This window comes from Danaus plexippus (assembly GCF_018135715.1).
Source record: "Danaus plexippus chromosome 13 unlocalized genomic scaffold, MEX_DaPlex mxdp_15, whole genome shotgun sequence".
Taxonomy (NCBI): domain Eukaryota; kingdom Metazoa; phylum Arthropoda; class Insecta; order Lepidoptera; family Nymphalidae; genus Danaus; species Danaus plexippus.
The window spans coordinates 2,910,691-2,929,541 of NW_026869849.1; the positions used below are offsets into that span (position 1 = coordinate 2,910,691).

Below are 18,851 nucleotides of genomic sequence, written 5' to 3' on the forward strand. Positions count from 1 at the left end.
TAGGCGTATTACGGAGGAAGTCCTATAATGTAATAAGTGAATGATTAGTAAAACGTCTGTTACAAGCTGGATGGAAAAAAAAAAAACATTTGGAGGGAAACTTTGCCTATAGAGGGATTGATGCAAAATAAATAACTGTTAAATAGTCTTGATAAAATATATATACGTCTAGTATTAAAAGTTCATTATCTACATCTTTCTAGTCCTAACTTTTAAGTACACATATATTTAGAACAGGAATAATATAAAATATTATCTTTTAACTTCATTATAGTATGAGTTCATTCGAGTTATTATTGATATGTATTAAAATCATTGATCACTGGCTACACTGTACTGTCTGGAGTAGACTATAATTATTTGAAATGAGGTACAGTGTGAATGTGAAAGTACTTAATGGCACATATAAATACTGGAATCTAGTTCTTTGTAATGGTATTGTCTGGTTTCATATAGTATAAACGTATCGATAGGATTCCTCGGTGAGATGGAATGCAAGTGAGGGTATATTTAGTGTTCAGAAGTAAACTTTATTTGCTTATTTTACTAAGGGACGATGAGAGTAGACTAAGCTGCGCCGGCGCAGTGCTAACATTAGCCCGTTCTACATACCGCGCTCCACACTCCACAGGCACAGATTGACCTGATTTCAACACGTGTCCCTGAGTTAGAACCATCAGAGCAAAATTATATGAATTATTAATTGAATGATATGTGAATATTTATTATGCTAAGTGTGGGATGAGGCTTTATATATATATATATTAGATTACATATGTATTATGAAATCGTCATGATATTTCGGTTCTCATAGCACGTGTCTATGATAATAATATGCCCTTGGAGTGCATGGCGCGTGTCGCATTATGCAGCGTCGCTTTGTCTTGCCGGTTTAATACAAAGCAATGAAACCGGACCGTAAACTGTACTATTATAAATATTACACTGCTGTTGTAAACACGAAAAAAATTAATACACATGTGGGTTTGTTACCTATGCAGAAACTAGCGATTAATATAAAATTGCTATTTACATGTAAACGTTGACCGGTAATCATATAAAATATTATACGGAGTTTACCGTCTAATGAATCTTTCAAATAAACGGTCTAGATAACAAACTTCAAGACACAAGAAAAGCCAAGGGAAAATATAGTTTCATATGTATGTGACGATCTTAAAAATTACACTATCAAAATAAACAAAAAATACACACTAATTTTAATAAGATAAATGTTCCAACTCGGGTGTTACCTTGTTCTATTTATAGACTATATAATAGAAATATAATATATATATTTTTTATTTTAACGTAAAAACAAAGTTTTAGCTAAAGATTAATTTTACTTTCACAAGTTGTGGGACAAGGAGAGCTTGCGATTGCATCAACTTATAAAATACCACGTGAATTGCTCCAAGGAGTGGTTATAATATTGCACGCTTTATATAAAGACACGCGCGGTTCAGACCTAGTTCGTACATTTGAAATACATAATAGCATATGACAAGGCAGGTGCATACAAATGTTATAAAATTCTAAAGTGCCATGTGTGGAGGTGGATATGCTATGCAACATGTCAAGTCGGTTCATGTCGATGTATAATGGCTTCCAACATTTAATTGCTTCTTGAAATAGTCATAATTACATTAATAAAAAAATACCATCATTGCACGTCAGACTTATATATACATTAATAATTCAACTATAAATATATCTTATCAATACATAGTATAAAACGAAGTCTGTCCGCGTCTGTCTGTCTGTTCGCGATAAACGGAAAAACTACTGCACCAATTATCAAACAGCTATCTCCCCTCGATAGCGTGATTCTGGAGGAAGGTTTTAGTATATAATTTGTTAAGTTTTTGTATTTACTTGTGTGTACATTAACGATATTTGTTCAAGGTGTCGGGAAAACATGAGCCGTCTGACAGCTTTTAACGAAAACACTGCCTAAAGTCTTTGATATACAATAAAATAATATATGGTGGAATTGTGCATCTTATATAGGTCTACAGAAAAATACACATTGGCATATGTCTATACCTTAAGGATAACATACTATATCCATTTTACAACTTTTAAACATTGGCATTCCTAAAGCGTTTAATGAAAAGCTATTTACATAAATACGGTATTAAGTCTTATCAAAATAAATTACTTCGTTTTCAAGCCTACATCAGTATGTATCTGTAAATTACTTATTAAATCATTTAAATCGAGTGCACCATTTGAGAGTTATTATAATACAAATTTAATCATTCTCAGAATTAAATAGGTTATAAATATATTATTTTTAAAGAGCCCGTGCGAAGCCGGGGCTGGTTTCTAGTGATATATAAAGTATATGTGAGTGTGTGTACGCAATTGTAAACTACATATAAGCAAGCCCGGTTGCTAGGCAAGTCTATTGTATTAATAATATTTATCTAGTATTGTTTATAAACAATATATCTTGTGTTTCTCATGGAGTATAATGAAGGTATAATTTAATTTACAACTCTATGAATTAAAACTTTAAAAAAATGAATATTTCAGAACAATGTATGAGAACTGTAATGTATTTTATTTATGCTTGAATGTAGTATTATTATTTGATATCAGTATATAAATTTTTTAATTTTTATGTTGAGAATACTATACCTATATATATATATATATATATTGTTACGGTTTTGGTAAGCACATTAAATTTATTACAATTGTCTATATTAATAATGTATTTATATAGATAAATAAGTTATATATAACAATAAAGTATACAAAATCATTTACTTTTAATTAACACCTTATAATATTGATTTCTTTTAATTTTGATGTTTGGTTTTATACATTTAATTAATAATTAAAGTACTTAATCTCCATATAAAGATAATTTTAAATATAGTAATATCAATGTGTTTCAAATAGTGTATTTTTTATGCAATCTATCATAATTCTATTAGATAATTATTCAATAACTAGACTCAGAAATAAAAGCAATTTAAATAGTTCATTTTAATCTAAACAAATAAAGTAAACCAAATTTTCATATTGATAAACATGTTTTTTAAAATAAAATTATCAAATCATACAATATGACTTTGTTTACAAACAGATTCTAGCTTTCTAGGAATTTACCTTCATTCATAAACATTTTGATATCAAAATATATATTTTTCTAGAAGATAAGATTGTATTTGTTTGATAAGTAAACACATTGGAATATAACATCATTTGATTTTAAAATTTAAATCAGTCTATACACATTATAAATAGACGAAATATTTAAAATGTTAATGATCCCTAATTGACTGTGTTGCCAAACAAGGCTTTCAGAGTAAATATGTTTAGGATGATAAACAAGTTGTAATAAAATTAAATTTATATAAAAATTGTGCATTAATCACTTAACCTCAAGGATAAGTCAAAAGAACCACTGAAAACAAGAGAAACTTCATACCTTTCAATTAAAAGCATTACAATAAATAACAGAAACCAAAATATAACCAAATAAAATTTTTTAGTGGGCTCTTAATATGGAATAATATTATTTTCAAATTGATGAGCGCGTTAAAAAGCATATTAAGTATTTTGACTTTACTTCTGAGCCAATTCACTATGACGTTTTCAACACCCACGTACGAAATAAATCAATATCGCCCTAATGATCACTTCATACTATTTTTTTAATAGAAAAGTAGTTGAAGATAAAGTGTTTATAACACAAAAAAATAACACATGTTAGAAAATATTATCCTACCTTTCTTTTTCTTCCTTTGTACACCATTGCAAAGGCTCCATGTCCGATTATATCTTGTTTAGTGAATTCGTATTCACCAACCTGGATAACTTCCATTTTCATTAGAGCTTTTCCTTTAACCACTGACATTTTGAGTTTTTAAAAAAATAACACTTTTTAACTTCAAGACAAAGATCGATAATACTATTTTGGAAAACTCGATTATGGAACTTGACTAAGCGCTACATTCTGGTTTTGTGCTCCTAATCACTTCCTACTGATTCTCACATTTACTTTACTTTACACTATTGTACTTTTGATTCTTAATATAACATTTTTAATGTTCCAAAACACAACATTCAATGATCGCAAAACCTATAAAAGTGATTTTATTTTGTGTATGATGTTGTTTGATTTTATGAACTTGCAGACTAACATTGTGTTGCCATATCCTAAAATGTAGATAATAAAACGAATACATTAAAAAAGAATTAATTATTAAGCAAGACGAAATTATAAACCATGTACATGATATTTAATTAAAAATAATAATAAAAGTATATAAATGTGAACACAAATAAAAAAAATATAAATGTTTCTGAACTCATATAAGAGCGACATCTATTACTCACAACAAGTACTTGCAACATGACAAATTATAATAATTCATGGATGTCAATACCAGGTATTAAAAATTATTGTAGGGAATTATACATAACATTTATATTCAAACTCAAAACTATCTTTTATAACCTGAGTCAAACATACGTGACTTTTAAATTATGTTAAGTTAGTATGTACTGATATCAACCAGTCAATCTCAGAACTATATATATTCTATATTAGAATAAAAAAGAAAAGTTGGTAGAATAGAGATGGTTGAAGAATTTTGTTTACAAAAATTATTTCAGCTTAAAAAATTAGTTACTTCATCTGTGAATCATGGAAAGACACTTATCCATTATCTATAAAAAATATGTTTAAACATGTGTATTATGTTAAGAAAAAAGTTTTTTCTTTTAAAACATTTATTTATGACAAAAGCTTGTGAAACAAATAAAAAGTTTAGAAAACTTCTTTATTACTCCACATGAAAAAAGACATAACAATAATCATTGTTGCTTATGACTCTTTAGGATGAATACAGAGCACACAGAGTAGAGATGGTTTCCGATTGGAGTAATTATCTCTTTTGGTCTCCAAGATCTTCAATACTATCTTCATCAATCTGAAATTTCAAACATATTAAAGTTACTATAGATGCAGGACTTGTATGAACTGTCGTCTAGTAAAATTTCATACCTCAGGCCATTTCTCTGGAATAACATCGAAAAGGTCATCTTTGACATCACCTTGAATAACAATTTCGTCATCACCCGTAACTGAAGATCCACATGCAAACTTGGTGCCAAAGAATTTTGCAGCTACCTTTAAGTCTATGTCTGAAAAATGAATTGAATATATGAATTATTTTACTGTAATTAATCTAATGATGAATGTAGATTAGTAATATGCAAATCCTCTTTGGTATGATAAATTTAAAATTATTAGTAATTCGTAAGTAGTTATAATACATTTGTTATGGAACTATGTGTAAATAAACTAAAATTGTGTAATAGACTACAATATAGTAAAACACTCTTCATGAACTACAACTCAAACACTACATGAAAGAAAGTAGTTTTTTAACAAAGAGTTTAATTTTAGGAAATAAAACTGAAATAGATTTTATTCTAATTTGTGATAACTACAAGGGGATATGCGAGTTTAATTTAAATCACAATAGAAACATCCAAGTGCTGGTAACTGCATCTAAAGACATAATTATGAATTTCATTTTCATAAACTGAATGTACCTATCTAAATATATATTTTATCTTATTATAATAATTCTTAAGGAGATGCAATTGTTATACATTACCAAATGTACTCAGTCCTGACACTACAGTAACTGATTTCTTTTTACCACGGGGGGCTCTAGATACTTGCACCAGTTTTGGAACATCTTCCTTTTTCTTTGATTTTAACATGCCCTTGCCACCTCTTTTCTGTCTTTTCTTTTCTTCCTCTCCACCTCCATTGTCATCCTCGTCTAAAATTAAAAAAATATATACCGTAACCTTACACTAACTATTCGTCAGTGACGAATCACACTTACCTATCTTGACTTTTTCAAATTCAGTCGGAAGATTCTTTTCGAGCCATTGTTTGCATTTATCATATTCAGGATAATATTCGCAATATTCTATTGGCATCGAACAATTACCGCAATACTGTACTCTTATTGGGTAAGTAACTCCATCCCGAGGACCTAAAGAGAGATCTCTGTCCGCCATTATTTCAATATTTATGAATTAATAAGTCACTTTTGCATATTATTGTGCGATTATTAAAAGCATAAGATTATAGTTCTGTCTTTTGACTAAAAGTGTATTGAATTATTTTTAAATTTCCGAAATATAACCAAATTCAATACGAACAGAAGTTTTTTATTAAAATGACGACTACGGCATACTGTTCTGTCATTAAATGACACATGACAGCTTGTCTCTGCTGTCAAATTTTAGTAAAACAAGAGAAAATAATGCCTACTAAATTTGACATCACATTCTCACAATATTTGTAACATTTCTATTTTTTACAACTCTAAGAATATAATAGAATAAATAATGGTAAAAAAATAAAGAATTAAAAAATTCGTATATTTCTTTACTTAGAAGTACACTCTTACAATAAGTACTTATTCAATTGTTGTCCCAATTAAAATATAATATGTTATGAAAATTTCGGCACTGTTGATCTATTGCCATTTATAATTTTTTAATCTGAACAACTTAATCTTATTTACTACTGTTTGTTGACTAATAAAATACAAAAAAATTATATTCTGTAACTACAAAGTTGAATATTAATTATTAAGATCGTCATTATTTTTATCTATAATTCTGAATATTAAATTATAATAACAATTTTACCAGACAATTATGCCTGAAAATATTTTTGTTTTTGATGTTGGTAATAATTAATAAAATAAGATATAATTCATTAAGAATTATGAACTATTATTACAAGAACAGATTAAAATAGTTCTACTGTATTCGTTGCGTTCTTTTTAATAAAAAAATATGTTTCGTAACATCTGGAAAACTTTCAAAGTAAGCAATAACAAGTCCAGTGAAATTAATGATATTTATAATAATAATTGTTTAAAAATTATGTCATATCTCAGGTATTTTCTTGTCTCAAGTCTCATTTTATATCCTAATTTTATCTTATACCATTTCGGTCTAACGGTTATCTGTACTAATATTACATAAATGCAATAAAATAAAATGTAGGTCATTACCCCTACTAGTAGAAATTGTCATGCATTTTTTTTTTCCTCATACTGTTACTCGATATATAAATATTTATTGGGTTTCCATTGCTTTGTTCGTTTTGTAAAATACTGTTAAATAATCTAGTTACTATATTGAAAATATCTGGAATAATAATCACCCGTAATTATTTTTATTATCAAAGAAATTATATCTTTTAACTTAATGACGTTTATCTTTTTTTTTTGTAAATACGTGAAAACAAATATGCAAGACCAATGACTTGACCCTTCTCTTCTTTTTTTCGTACCCATTAATAATTAATTCACATGAACACACCTCGATAAAATATTTTAAAAGGGGATAAGAAATTAAGAATATATAAATTCTTCATGATTGTCATATATAATCCCTCAGTCATAATCGATTATTGAAATAAAACACATTTTCTAATACGTAAAGTATTAATTTAATTATTAATATCAATACAAAATTCATATTATAAACTTTGGTACATCTCTGTGGGCAAAATAATATTCTATTACTTTGTTTTTTTTTCACCTCAACAAATAATAATATAAAATAATGAAAAATACGCATCTGGCAGTATCGAGATATTAAATCTACTTACTTTTAGCTATTATGAGAATGAAAGAGAAGGACATTTTATTTGAAATAAGCGATTTAGAATACCAATCACTAATTGGAAATTATTTAAATAGCTTATAGCAATAAAATTAATTTAGATACATTTATAAATTAAAAAACAAATTTACTAATAGTATTTTCTACAACCTCTAAACTTAACTCGTTATACAAGTTCGAATAATGTTGCCAGAAAAATAAACAATAAAAGATTCAGAACAATCTCTGGCTTCAACTATTACATAAGTAGAATTAGCGATTCTAATTTTAAATATATAAAGCTACTAAATAGTAGGATTTGTTGACGACCGTATCTGGATTTATTGTAAATTTTTCTATGGCATTTAATTATCTAAAATCTACACAGAACTATTTACATTTACTAAGAGGACACGATTTATGTTTTTTTTTAAATTAAATACACAAAAAAAGAACCAAAAATTATTTTTGAATTGAATTATTTTTACAGTAAAAAACCGTAAGTTCGCTTACCATTAATTAATATTGATTTACTGCAGTATCAAAGTTAACAACCTACAATAACTTATTCCAATATTTTATTTTAATAAAAAAGTTATAATGTTTTTCTAAAAACATATCTAACTTACAAATAAAAACGTTTCTAATCTATGAGTTATTTATTTTCTATACATCGATAATACTGTCGTGTTTTTTATCGGAAGCTTTGAGTTTTTCTTGCATTTGTGTTAGCATGTCTTGCATACGTCGTATCTGTAAAAAAAATCTTATAAATATAAAAGTATTTGCACATCTTAAATACATGCACGTAAATAAGACTATGTAATTATGTTATCCATTGGGTTAATGTTTTAACGAAATGGTAAAAATTGTAAAGAAATTTCAATGACGAATAATCATGTGAGTCTATTTACTATAAAAACTTCCAAGTCACAAAACTAGTTTTAGACTGCACATGCATCTACCGAGTAATCTATTACAATGAGTGTCGTTAATTTGTTAAATTTCGTTTACGATCTCGCCAATTGACCTGAATTATTACGATCTACTTATAACTTGCATGGTAAAATTTAGGCTGTTATTATTGATTTTAAAAAATGTTTTGTATTTTTTATATAAAGAATTAATTTAGAACACTAGATTATTTGAAATTACTGTAAGTAGTTACCGCCAATTCTTTTATTTTATCTTAAATCGTAATGAATGGTAATTGGGTTCAATTGGATGGTATAATAAATTCGATCTAGATGATTAATTAATATTCAGCGAAACTATTAAGAGGCATGCTTTATTCATTATGTAATTATATTCACAAGATACGTACGAGATCCGCGGTTGCTCTACGTGTTATCAAAATAACATATTAAAGTTATTTAAAGTTTCATTTCAGCTGTATTCCTTATTATATAAAAACTCTTTTGTTAATGTTATAAGAATAGACAACACAGATTTTATTCATATAAATTATATAATCAATAAAGATTGTATAAAAGAATACAGTGTTACCTCTTCATCTTTCTGTAGCAACAAACGATCTGTGTCGGTGAATACGACCTCAGTGTTGTTGCCCATTGAATCTCTCTTCAGTTTTCTGGAACGAGAGAATCTTTGATATGAAGTAGATAATAATAATATAATACTAAAGGTGTAACTTTTGTAGCCTGAATTCAGAAAGAATGTGATGTCACTAAAGTAACGGAATTAAAATTTGAAAGATAACAAAATATCTAATTGTAAGTATAAAATATGAAATAATATTTATTTTATCATTGAATAAAACTCGTTACAGCAGCAAAGAAACAGTTTTCTTTTTATTTGGGGACTTGTATCTGAGGCACCCTTTTTTTTAAAAAAAAATCTCATTTTCAGGTGTTGGTTTAAAATTTTGGTTCGATACTTTAGCGACACTTTTCGTTACTTTATTTGTAGACACTAAACTCTAATTGGTGTGTATATATTAAAAAAATATATTTAAAAACAAGCAACTTCGTCTATGATATAGCAAGCGACTATAACTTAATCGAAGGAGTTGTCATAACTGTTTTTCCAGCCAATAATTTTGAAAAAAAACAACGATTTTAGGTCGATCGGTACCCTCTCTCTCGCATGGCGTGTTGCGATATCTGCGAGATGCACTGCGCGCGGAAGTTCTCGTAGTGGACGTCCTGCGTCACATCCTTCAGATCCTGCATGTGAGTGGAGATCAACATCGTGCGCAGTTTCGTGAAGTCTGAATGCCGTGGGTTCTCCACTGTTTGACAGAAAGCAATCATCTGATATAGTCATTACACACATTACTTGTAACAATCAATCCTAAATATTATAATCAATGTATGTAAATTGTTTAATATACATTTACGGAACAAAATGGGCGTTATAGCTAAGGATCTTCAATTGATTTAAAATAAACGTTAATGTATTAATTTTCTTATGGATACAAGCTACGGAACACGATAAAAGTAAATAGATGTATGGTTTCCACCATTTTAGAAAAGAAAATTTTTGTGTACGAGTTTTTCATGTTTGTTGCCGAATCGACTTTGCTTGGTTTATTAAGTTACGAGTTCAGGTACAACACTCTTGGCGTGACACTCTTTTATTTTATTTTTTTGTATCAAAAATTATTATGAAATTTTGAATATGATATTTTTGCTGTAACTTCTGCTGAAAAATATGTTAGCGTAAGTTCTAATTACGAGTATTTATTCTATTAGAATACAACTGAGTTATTTACTTATGCTATAAACAATGTCTGGTATTACAAATAGTCCGTGATGCCAATATCCTAGTGTTATATAAACAAGTATCTATAACCTAACATTTAATCCATCCCTAACTCCCAACTTTCATATGTCTAATGTCTTCCGCGGCTTTAAAATTACTTGAAAAAAGCGATGATCCTATATTTTGTACTCACATTGCTAGTGATGTTTGTGATGATAAAAAAATAGATCATCAACAGTCTGGGGTTATACAGTTAGTTCCGTCACTATAGTTTGAGAGAGCCGGCCGCCCTTTCCCTTTTCCCACCCTTTCCTCTACTTCTCCCACAATCAAGGTCTGCAACGCATCCGCAACATCCCTTATGTTGCAGATGTCTATGGGCGAAGGTGACTACCTTCCATAGGGTAGACCGTCTGCTCATTTACTGCCTTTGAAATAAAAAAACTTATACTTACCATCAACAATGCCCCATGGATACTGTCTCCCGCGCACTCTCTTCCCTCCGACCTCCAATACGGTGTCGGAGGCTACCACCGCGAATGGCGCCGCCGCCTTCAGCTCGCGATCTTGCTGCTTGAATTCTTCATCCTCATCACTGTCACATTCAGGAAACTGATACACCTTAGAAAAGGAGGTAACACGCGTCATAATATAATCGTTATTATCGAACTTAAATTCAAGATTAACGATTTTTAATGTAAATGATCATTATCCATGTATTTTTTCTAGAAAGAAGAAAATTGTTTCGTAAATGAAAATGATTAAAATATATAATCAATATTATGATTGCAAGAATAAATTTAAGAAATGTTTGAAGTTAATAGCTGTTTTAAAGCGTATTTATGTGTAAAGTTTCCTATCAAACTCACTTGTATCTGATGTTCGTCTAAATCATTAAGTATCCTAGTCTTGAGTCGTCTTATCTCAGCAGCTGTGAGGGAATCGGCTTTGGCTATCACTACAACGATGTTTACTTTCCGATGTAGCCTCCTCATCATCTCTAAGTCCACTTGACGCAAACTGTGATCAATAATATTGGTTATTCAAAAATTTTTTATGTAGGTAGTTACAAAATCGAGTATATGTTCTTTTTTTAAATATAATAAATAACTCTTGATAATTATTACCTATGTATCGCGTGTTAGTTATTTTTTAAGAAATATGTTGACATAATACGTATTATACCACTCAGTACTTTTCCAAGTAAATATTTTTCCCGAGCAATTTACCATAATAGTAGACGCGTACGTAAGGTAATAATATATAAAAGGATGCATGATTTAGAAACAAAGGAGAAATCGCATTTAAAACTTCGCGTGGTAAATTCAGACATAGAATCGGATATATAATTACGAAACGATGTTAACGAAAACATAAAATTTGTTGTACAAATTTTTATATTTAGAATGTGAGTGTGAATGTGTGTTTTAATATGATTTTTGACTGTTCTTTAACATTACAAATGTGAAGCTATTTAAGTATTTTAATTTAAATTTTTATATACATATATAAAAATTGTATGCACAAAAAACAAAGAAGTTGCTAAATCTTTCAATACTAAAAACAAGTAAGTTCGTTCTTTGCTTTCAATGGAAGATAAGCAAGCTGCTTTATTTCATTATATTGCAATAAAAAATGAATAGTATGATTGTGTTTTTACCTATTTCTTCAAAACGAAACAGAATTTATATAAAATTTTAGAGTAAATATTGTTTACTAACTATTAACAACGCAGGAAGCAACTAGTTTAAAATAATTTCATCTGCAAATAAGAACAATAAGTGTTAATAAAAAGCGATCAACTCATGACTGTAGGAAATCATTGAGTAATCGTGGTCTCGTTGATTGAGTGATTGTTATTATCTGTCGTAACTATCAATCAATACAAGTCCTATACAAACATATCTGATATTAACTGAACAATATCACTCGCACACGTTTAACGTTGTGATACAAATTAATAGAAGGAATCATTAACTTTGATACGACTTCCATATATACATATTAAAATAAACAAACATTATTACTATAGGTCAGTATGAGTTATAATAATCGTTTGTAGTTAAGAAAAGTTATATCGTAGTAGCAGTTAAGAAAATTATGCGGGTTTCAAAGAATATCAAATTAATAGGTTGATTGAACTACATTTATGTTTCCTTGTTTATACAATGAAGCACATCAAGGGATTGGAACATTTTGCGTGTTTCAGTGTTTTATTCCAATAACAATTTGGTTACTTCACGGTTAAAGTATTAGCTATAGGCTTTTAATGCGATTACGTGTTCAACCCGAACAGTGGAATGATAGTCAAGCACTATTCAGTAGATAAATATATAATAATAAAAAAATGAGCCTATCATAATGTTTATTATTTATCCGCATTATATCCAAGGACCAACCACGGGAAGTAGCGTCTCCTTGATAACTATTAAAGAAATGTTATGATCATAAGTCATGCATTCAATGTGACATGTCTGAGTTATTCACTACCCACGTGCGTCTGGACAGTCGCTGACCTAAGCCTATTTTTAATTTAAATTGTACGTCAGAGTTCATGACACATACCTTATCATCGTAATACGGAGAGACGAGACAATATTTTGAGAACGCTTTTAATCGTACTGGAAAACTTAATTTTCATAATTGATGTTATATTATACCTATCTTAAATACGGATCAATAGACGAATGATATCTAGACGTACAGTCTATTATAAAGAGATGTGAATATTGGACGTATCAAGTATCTTAGCGAGTTAGTGCCTACCTGTGAGCCCAGGGTGGCACGAAATAAAGACAGCAGTGCACTCTGTTGTCCTGCATGTGACGTCTGTTGAGGCCGCTCTCGTCGGTGAAGTATTGTCTGAACTGTTCATCAACGTACGCTGAACAGACCCTCCATGAATCCTCGCAGTTGATAGCGTCTCCGAACCCCGGCGTGTCTACTATAGTGAGTCGTAACTTCACTCCCCGTTCTTCAATTTCCATAGTTTTCTTCTCTATAGTTGTTGTTTTTTCGATTCTATCTGTTATTACGTTATTAAGATTTAACACAATGTCCAAAGAAATGTATTAGGTGACGTTTAAAAGAATGATCACTTGGAAATCAGTTCTTCAAACCGACGCTTATAATGGCCTTGTTGTGTCGTACTAGCAATTTTTTTTGGACTAGTAACTTGCTTATGGTGTTCATTATCTATTTATTCAAAAGAGATGATAAATATATTTTTTCTATCCACAGTGTTTTGTCTGAAGTTAATTACCTATTAATTTATTTAATATGAAACATGTTTAGGTAAATTAAAATAAACTTTTGTTACCCTGGACGTCTGGTATTTTCCTATTTTTATAAAGATCTCCAAGAAATAAACTGTTTATTAGAGTGGACTTCCCGAGTCCCGACTCCCCGACCACCATCAACGTAAAGTCGAACCCTCTTTTAACCGACTTGCGATGAACCTGCTCCGGTAGAGTCGCGAATCCTATATAGTCGCGTTCCCCGCGATCGCGTTCTGTAACAAATATAAGTATATTAAATAGTTAAAAAAATTAACTTCAAACACTATTAAGTAAATAAAATTGTTAATTATTCAAGAAAAATAATTGTTTATTAAAATATTTAGTTTATTGTAGGTAAATATTTGGAGTGTGTACTCCTTCCCATTTGATAAATACGACTAAACCGGAAGTACGTGGAAACCGAAGTCATTTTTACATAAGAGTAGTTGAATTGATTGCATCTTTAGACGTGAAAGCGATTTCATTAAATTGGCATGCAAATTGTGTTGCTCTTTTGTGACACAGGGCTTGATGTCTGCAGCGGAGTGGAACTCGACAGGTTCCTCGAGTGTACTTGGGTACAAGCGTTCTCATAGTGCCCATCGAGGGCAACGGGCGGAAGTTACGAACGTGCCCATCAAACTATTTTACACTGTCGCTACACTATAAAGAATATATTTTCTAAAACTTTTCATATACAAATATAGTGTAAATGTGATGGAAATTTTAGAAAAAATATATAAAAAGCAGATGAATGTATTGCTTTTCTCTCGCACTGGTGATATTCAGACAATGGTGGCATCATTTTTCTTTCCGAGATGCAAAAGATCTCAGATGTCAACACTATTGTTATTGAGAAACGTTTATATTCATTATAATGAGTTAATTTCAAACAATTATCAATATCAATAAACATTTGACAAATCGGTATCATCTGTCATCAGTAAGGAAAAATATCCATATAGTATTACGTTAAGAAAATAATATATGACATTGGAAATCCTTTTGTTAAATACATACATAATATATTAATATGTATATAAGTCAAGATTTTTTTAACTTACGTATTTTGATGACTGTTTTTAGAGGTAAAGTCATAATTGAATCCTGTTTTGTCGTCTCAGGATTCTTATCACAAATATTTATATCAACAATTGCGTAGGATTCACCCTTCTCCATGATCTGATCTTACGGGATGTGTTGCTTTTAAACTTAACCTAAACCGGCATAATATTCGCGGGATAATTTTAATTACGCGGGTTGTTCGAGGTTAATATTTTATTAGTAGGTATCACGTTTATGGATGTGCGGAAATGGAAGCGAGCGCACACGCCCGCGTCGTGAGCCACTGTCTTCGTTACTGCATGTACTCGTAGTTCGTACACGGCACAGCGTTCAATGTAGACAATGTGGAGACTTACGATAATCAAAGTATCAGAGATTTATACAGAACTCGCATAACGAAAGTTGTTTTCATTTAAAGTTTTCATTACCTAAAAAGTTCAACGTTGTATAATGCATTGATTCATATTATGGGCGCTACCCTCAAATCTATACAACTTATCATACGAGTACTAGTAATTACTGTTTTTTTTGTAGTCGTTTTGACAGATCGAAAACAAACTGGCATTTTTTTTTTTTATATAATTGATACAACAAAAACCGTTCTATAAATGCCTCTTCAAAATCCGTTCCTTCTTTTTTAAAAAATACTTAATATTTGTAAGTCTAATTAGTTATGCCTGCTGAAACTTTAATTATCATTATACAATTTTTTTACCAACTATTCTACACCGTCGAACAAATGCTTGTTTTTTAATGAAAATTATATGTAGTTATTACAAATAATTAAGAAAGCGTGGGAACAATTGAACTATGAATTCCTACAAGGTATAAAAAATAGGTATTGCAACACTAAACTCTTTTTAACGTTTTTTTTTTTCAAAAGAAATATTATGTTGAAATTTAGTGCAAGACGTAAGACTGAATGAAATGGTAATATTGAACACAACTAATTTAATTTTTTGAGACGCCGCTCTGTTTTATTTTACGATGATAAGACGATAATTATTCACATACAAAACGTGGACTATCGCTGTTTATGTGAATAGTTCCTAGCGCGTATCGTACATATACTTCCAAGACTCCATATATAATTATTTGCATATACATGTATTTATATATTGTTTATATAAGTTTCATATTAGTTATTATAAATATATTTTTATCTTTACATTGTTTTTATAAGGGACTCTACACACAGCGCTTGAATAGTTAATTTTAAGATACGGTGACTGCTTTCCACGGTTTAGTTCCGTTACTTTATTAATATGCGTTCAACTAACTCTAATAGGTAACTCAATACATTTACTATTATTTTTATTTGTGACTATCATTTTAATTTAAGGGAATAATTGGTTAAAATATGAATAAAACAAAGAATATAAATAATTAAATTGTGAATACTCTTTGTTAAAAACTTTTTTTTTTTTCTGCTGTTGATGCGTACGAACTATGTAAAGCATTCTTAAATAAATAAATAGTGGACTTCTTTTTCAAGTAATTTTTGGCATTTGTTTTAGATTATTTTTGGCATTTACAATTGCATAATTTCACTGGTTACAACTTTCCATAAAATATTATAAATTTACGCTCTTTAAACGTTTTTTTTTGTTACACCTCAATTCCTGTCCTATAGCAAACTTGATTTTTGAAACTGAACCTCTTATATTAGACCAAGTTAACGAAATAACTTTATTATTTCCAGAAACACTAATGTTGTTTTATAATAATTCCAATACACATACATATATTTTTAAAATATGTAAGTAGCTCAAACAAAATCTATTAATTTTTTTCTTTCTAAATTGATATTACGTAACTTTTCAATTTAACAAATAAATAGTAACCTAATGATATAAAAAACAACTTACCATTCATCATTGTGTTGTAAGAATTATCTCCTTGCTTTAATATGACATAAAAATTAAGTGAAAATTACTATGAAATTTTCACGATGCATGCATTTCGCATTTCATTATATTTCTTTCGATTTCTTAATAAATACATCTCAGCTATATTACAATGTAATTATATGATCTCTCTTATGTAGACATTCATTTAAAATGTTTGGCCAAAGCTTTTATTTCATAGAAATGAGATCTCATCTTAATACTCCATCCATGTATCATAAATTAAGTGCACTGCTTCTATATCATGTCGACATTTCTATACTAAACACCAAAATTTACACTGAAAAATTAAAATAACTATCGCGCGACACCTAAATAATATCACGATACTTAGCCTAATAAAATTGTATAATCTAAAATAGTAGAAAAAAAACGAAGTAAAATTAATCACATTGTTTGTGCGCCGTCCTGTGCGTGTGCGTTACGTAATGTGAGGGTTGGAGTTGGCTCGCTGCTCACGAGGAGGGTTCGCGGGAGGAGTGGGGGGAGCGGGTGAGTCCGGAGGGGGGCTGCGCATTTTGGTTCCGTAGAATCTGTATGCGAAGTGCCTTCGCATCAAGGGTTGACAGATCGATAAGCTGATCAGCTTTGCGCATGCGCGTTCCCCGGCGTCCCCGCTGGAACTTTGCATTTTCCCCAACTCCGTGCCCCAGATGCATAAAGGGCGATCTAATCAATTCAAGGTCAATACTTTGCTTACCCACGTTCGATAGTCACGGTCCCTTTATTAAGTATAATACAGTTTTTATATCACATAAATCGATTCGAAATATTTAAAAAAATAAAAGAAATTTTCTTCGTATTAATTGATTATTTATCGTACAACCTAGCGTTTGTTAAACTATAACTCCATGAAAACTCAGCAAATGTTTAAATATAATTTTTGTTATAATTTTATATACAACCATTTTTTAAATAGTTATTAGTACACTTTGTAACATCACCGAAGTCTAGACTTTTTGTTGCTTATTTTATATAAACAAAAATTTACGTAATAACATTTCATTGCTTTTGTGTTTTATCTTAAATATGTAAAAAAAAATTTATCTTTTTGTTTAAATAGATGTCTTAAATAAGTTAATGGATGTGATATAGATTAATATATTTAGAATGAACGAAAATTAGTGTAAATTAGAATATATGTGTTCAAGATTGATTTTATTAGATAAGTGTTATAAGGGTTCTTAAAGGGAGTTTACAATGTTAATAATTTAAACTATTGAGAGACATAATGCTTTTAATTCTAGTGTTATAGATAGCTTGTTTTTTTTTATATAACAAGTCACACCATCAGACATCCTACCTAAGTAAGTGGTCACTAGCGTTAATAGAGGTCAATAGAATGAGTCAAAATTAAGATGCTAACCTTTTTGTAGTTAAGCTAAATGTCTCATACTAAATCTCAGGGAAAATCTCGAAGGAATATATTTCCGAGAAATTGATAAAATGCCTGTTAAATTATTCACTGTTATTCTTTTCTAACTTCCAACCTATTTATAAGTTATTCTGTTAAAATAACAAAAAAACTAAAATATATATATATATATGTGTTTAGGAACTGGAACCAAAACATCAGTTCTTCGTTCAAAGTTGCAAGTGGCTAATAAGCCAATAGTCAGCGAATTAAGCTAAAAATAAAACAAATTATGTAAAATGGGAAGTATTGTATGGTTCTAGCCGATACCACGTAAATTTAGTAATTTAATTTAATAATTTACCGACTAAGTGTTAGACATTTTCAAAAATTAACAGTTATGTAGTCCTATCTGAAGCAATTCTCTGTCTGCGCTTAATTGCTATTATTTAATTTGTTCATTTTTATTAGTCCGCATAAAGTTGTTGTTTTTTCGAGATGGGATCCTTAAATACCATTTGATTGGAATTACATTTATTATGTTAATTTTAAAATTTGATATCTAACCCTGAATTAAAAAAAAATATTATAATGACTTACAATTACATACTTTAGTTTAAATCAAACACCAATGGCTAAAACTAAAAAATAAAGAAGATAAACTGTCTCATACTTTTTTTGTAGAGTTCTAAGGCATGAAAAGATTAGATTCCGTGGAACTCTTTAGTTCTTTATAAGGCCGGAGATCAATAAATATTTGAGTAAACTAGTGAATTCCTATATTATTAATTTAATTTTCAAGAGACAAAACGACGCTCTTTGATCGCATCTATAACGGGCACCTTGCTTACCTCGACTAAA

General features: G+C 29.5%; 3 protein-coding genes across 6 annotated transcripts in view; all 3 read right to left on the minus strand.

Moving 5' to 3' along the window:
- Positions 1–4,145, minus strand: part of LOC116770386 (serine/threonine-protein kinase unc-51) — a 29,124-nt gene extending 24,979 nt beyond the window's left edge. For all 3 annotated transcript variants that reach the window (XM_032661839.2, XM_032661840.2, XM_032661838.2), the window contains exon 1: positions 3,743–4,145. In XM_032661839.2, the coding sequence (XP_032517730.1) occupies positions 3,743–3,871 (129 nt within the window). In that variant the 5' untranslated portion in view covers positions 3,872–4,145. The remainder of the gene's footprint in view (positions 1–3,742) is intronic.
- A 637-nt stretch (positions 4,146–4,782) lies between these two features.
- On the minus strand, positions 4,783–6,241 carry LOC116770382 (density-regulated protein homolog). The gene is made up of 4 exons (XM_032661834.2): positions 5,880–6,241; positions 5,643–5,813; positions 5,024–5,163; positions 4,783–4,949 (listed from the first exon to the last, which is right to left on the minus strand). Exons 1-4 carry the CDS (start codon positions 6,055–6,057, stop codon positions 4,905–4,907), a joined length of 534 nt encoding a protein of 177 aa, XP_032517725.2. The 5' UTR covers positions 6,058–6,241; the 3' UTR covers positions 4,783–4,904.
- A 1,242-nt stretch (positions 6,242–7,483) lies between these two features.
- Positions 7,484–17,050, minus strand: LOC116770335 (septin-2). 2 transcript variants are annotated; one of them, XM_032661774.2, is made up of 8 exons: positions 16,598–17,050; positions 13,706–13,897; positions 13,153–13,411; positions 11,256–11,406; positions 10,842–11,007; positions 9,757–9,913; positions 9,169–9,253; positions 7,484–8,415 (listed from the first exon to the last, which is right to left on the minus strand). In XM_032661774.2, the coding sequence occupies exons 1-8, from the start codon at positions 16,605–16,607 to the stop codon at positions 8,329–8,331; spliced, it is 1,107 nt and encodes a 368-aa protein (XP_032517665.1). In that variant the 5' UTR covers positions 16,608–17,050; the 3' UTR covers positions 7,484–8,328. The 2 variants fall into 2 exon arrangements, with proteins under 2 accessions (XP_032517665.1, XP_032517663.1); XM_032661772.2 differs by lacking the exon at positions 16,598–17,050 and adding an exon at positions 14,729–15,045.
- Between the last annotated feature and the right edge of the window lie 1,801 nt (positions 17,051–18,851).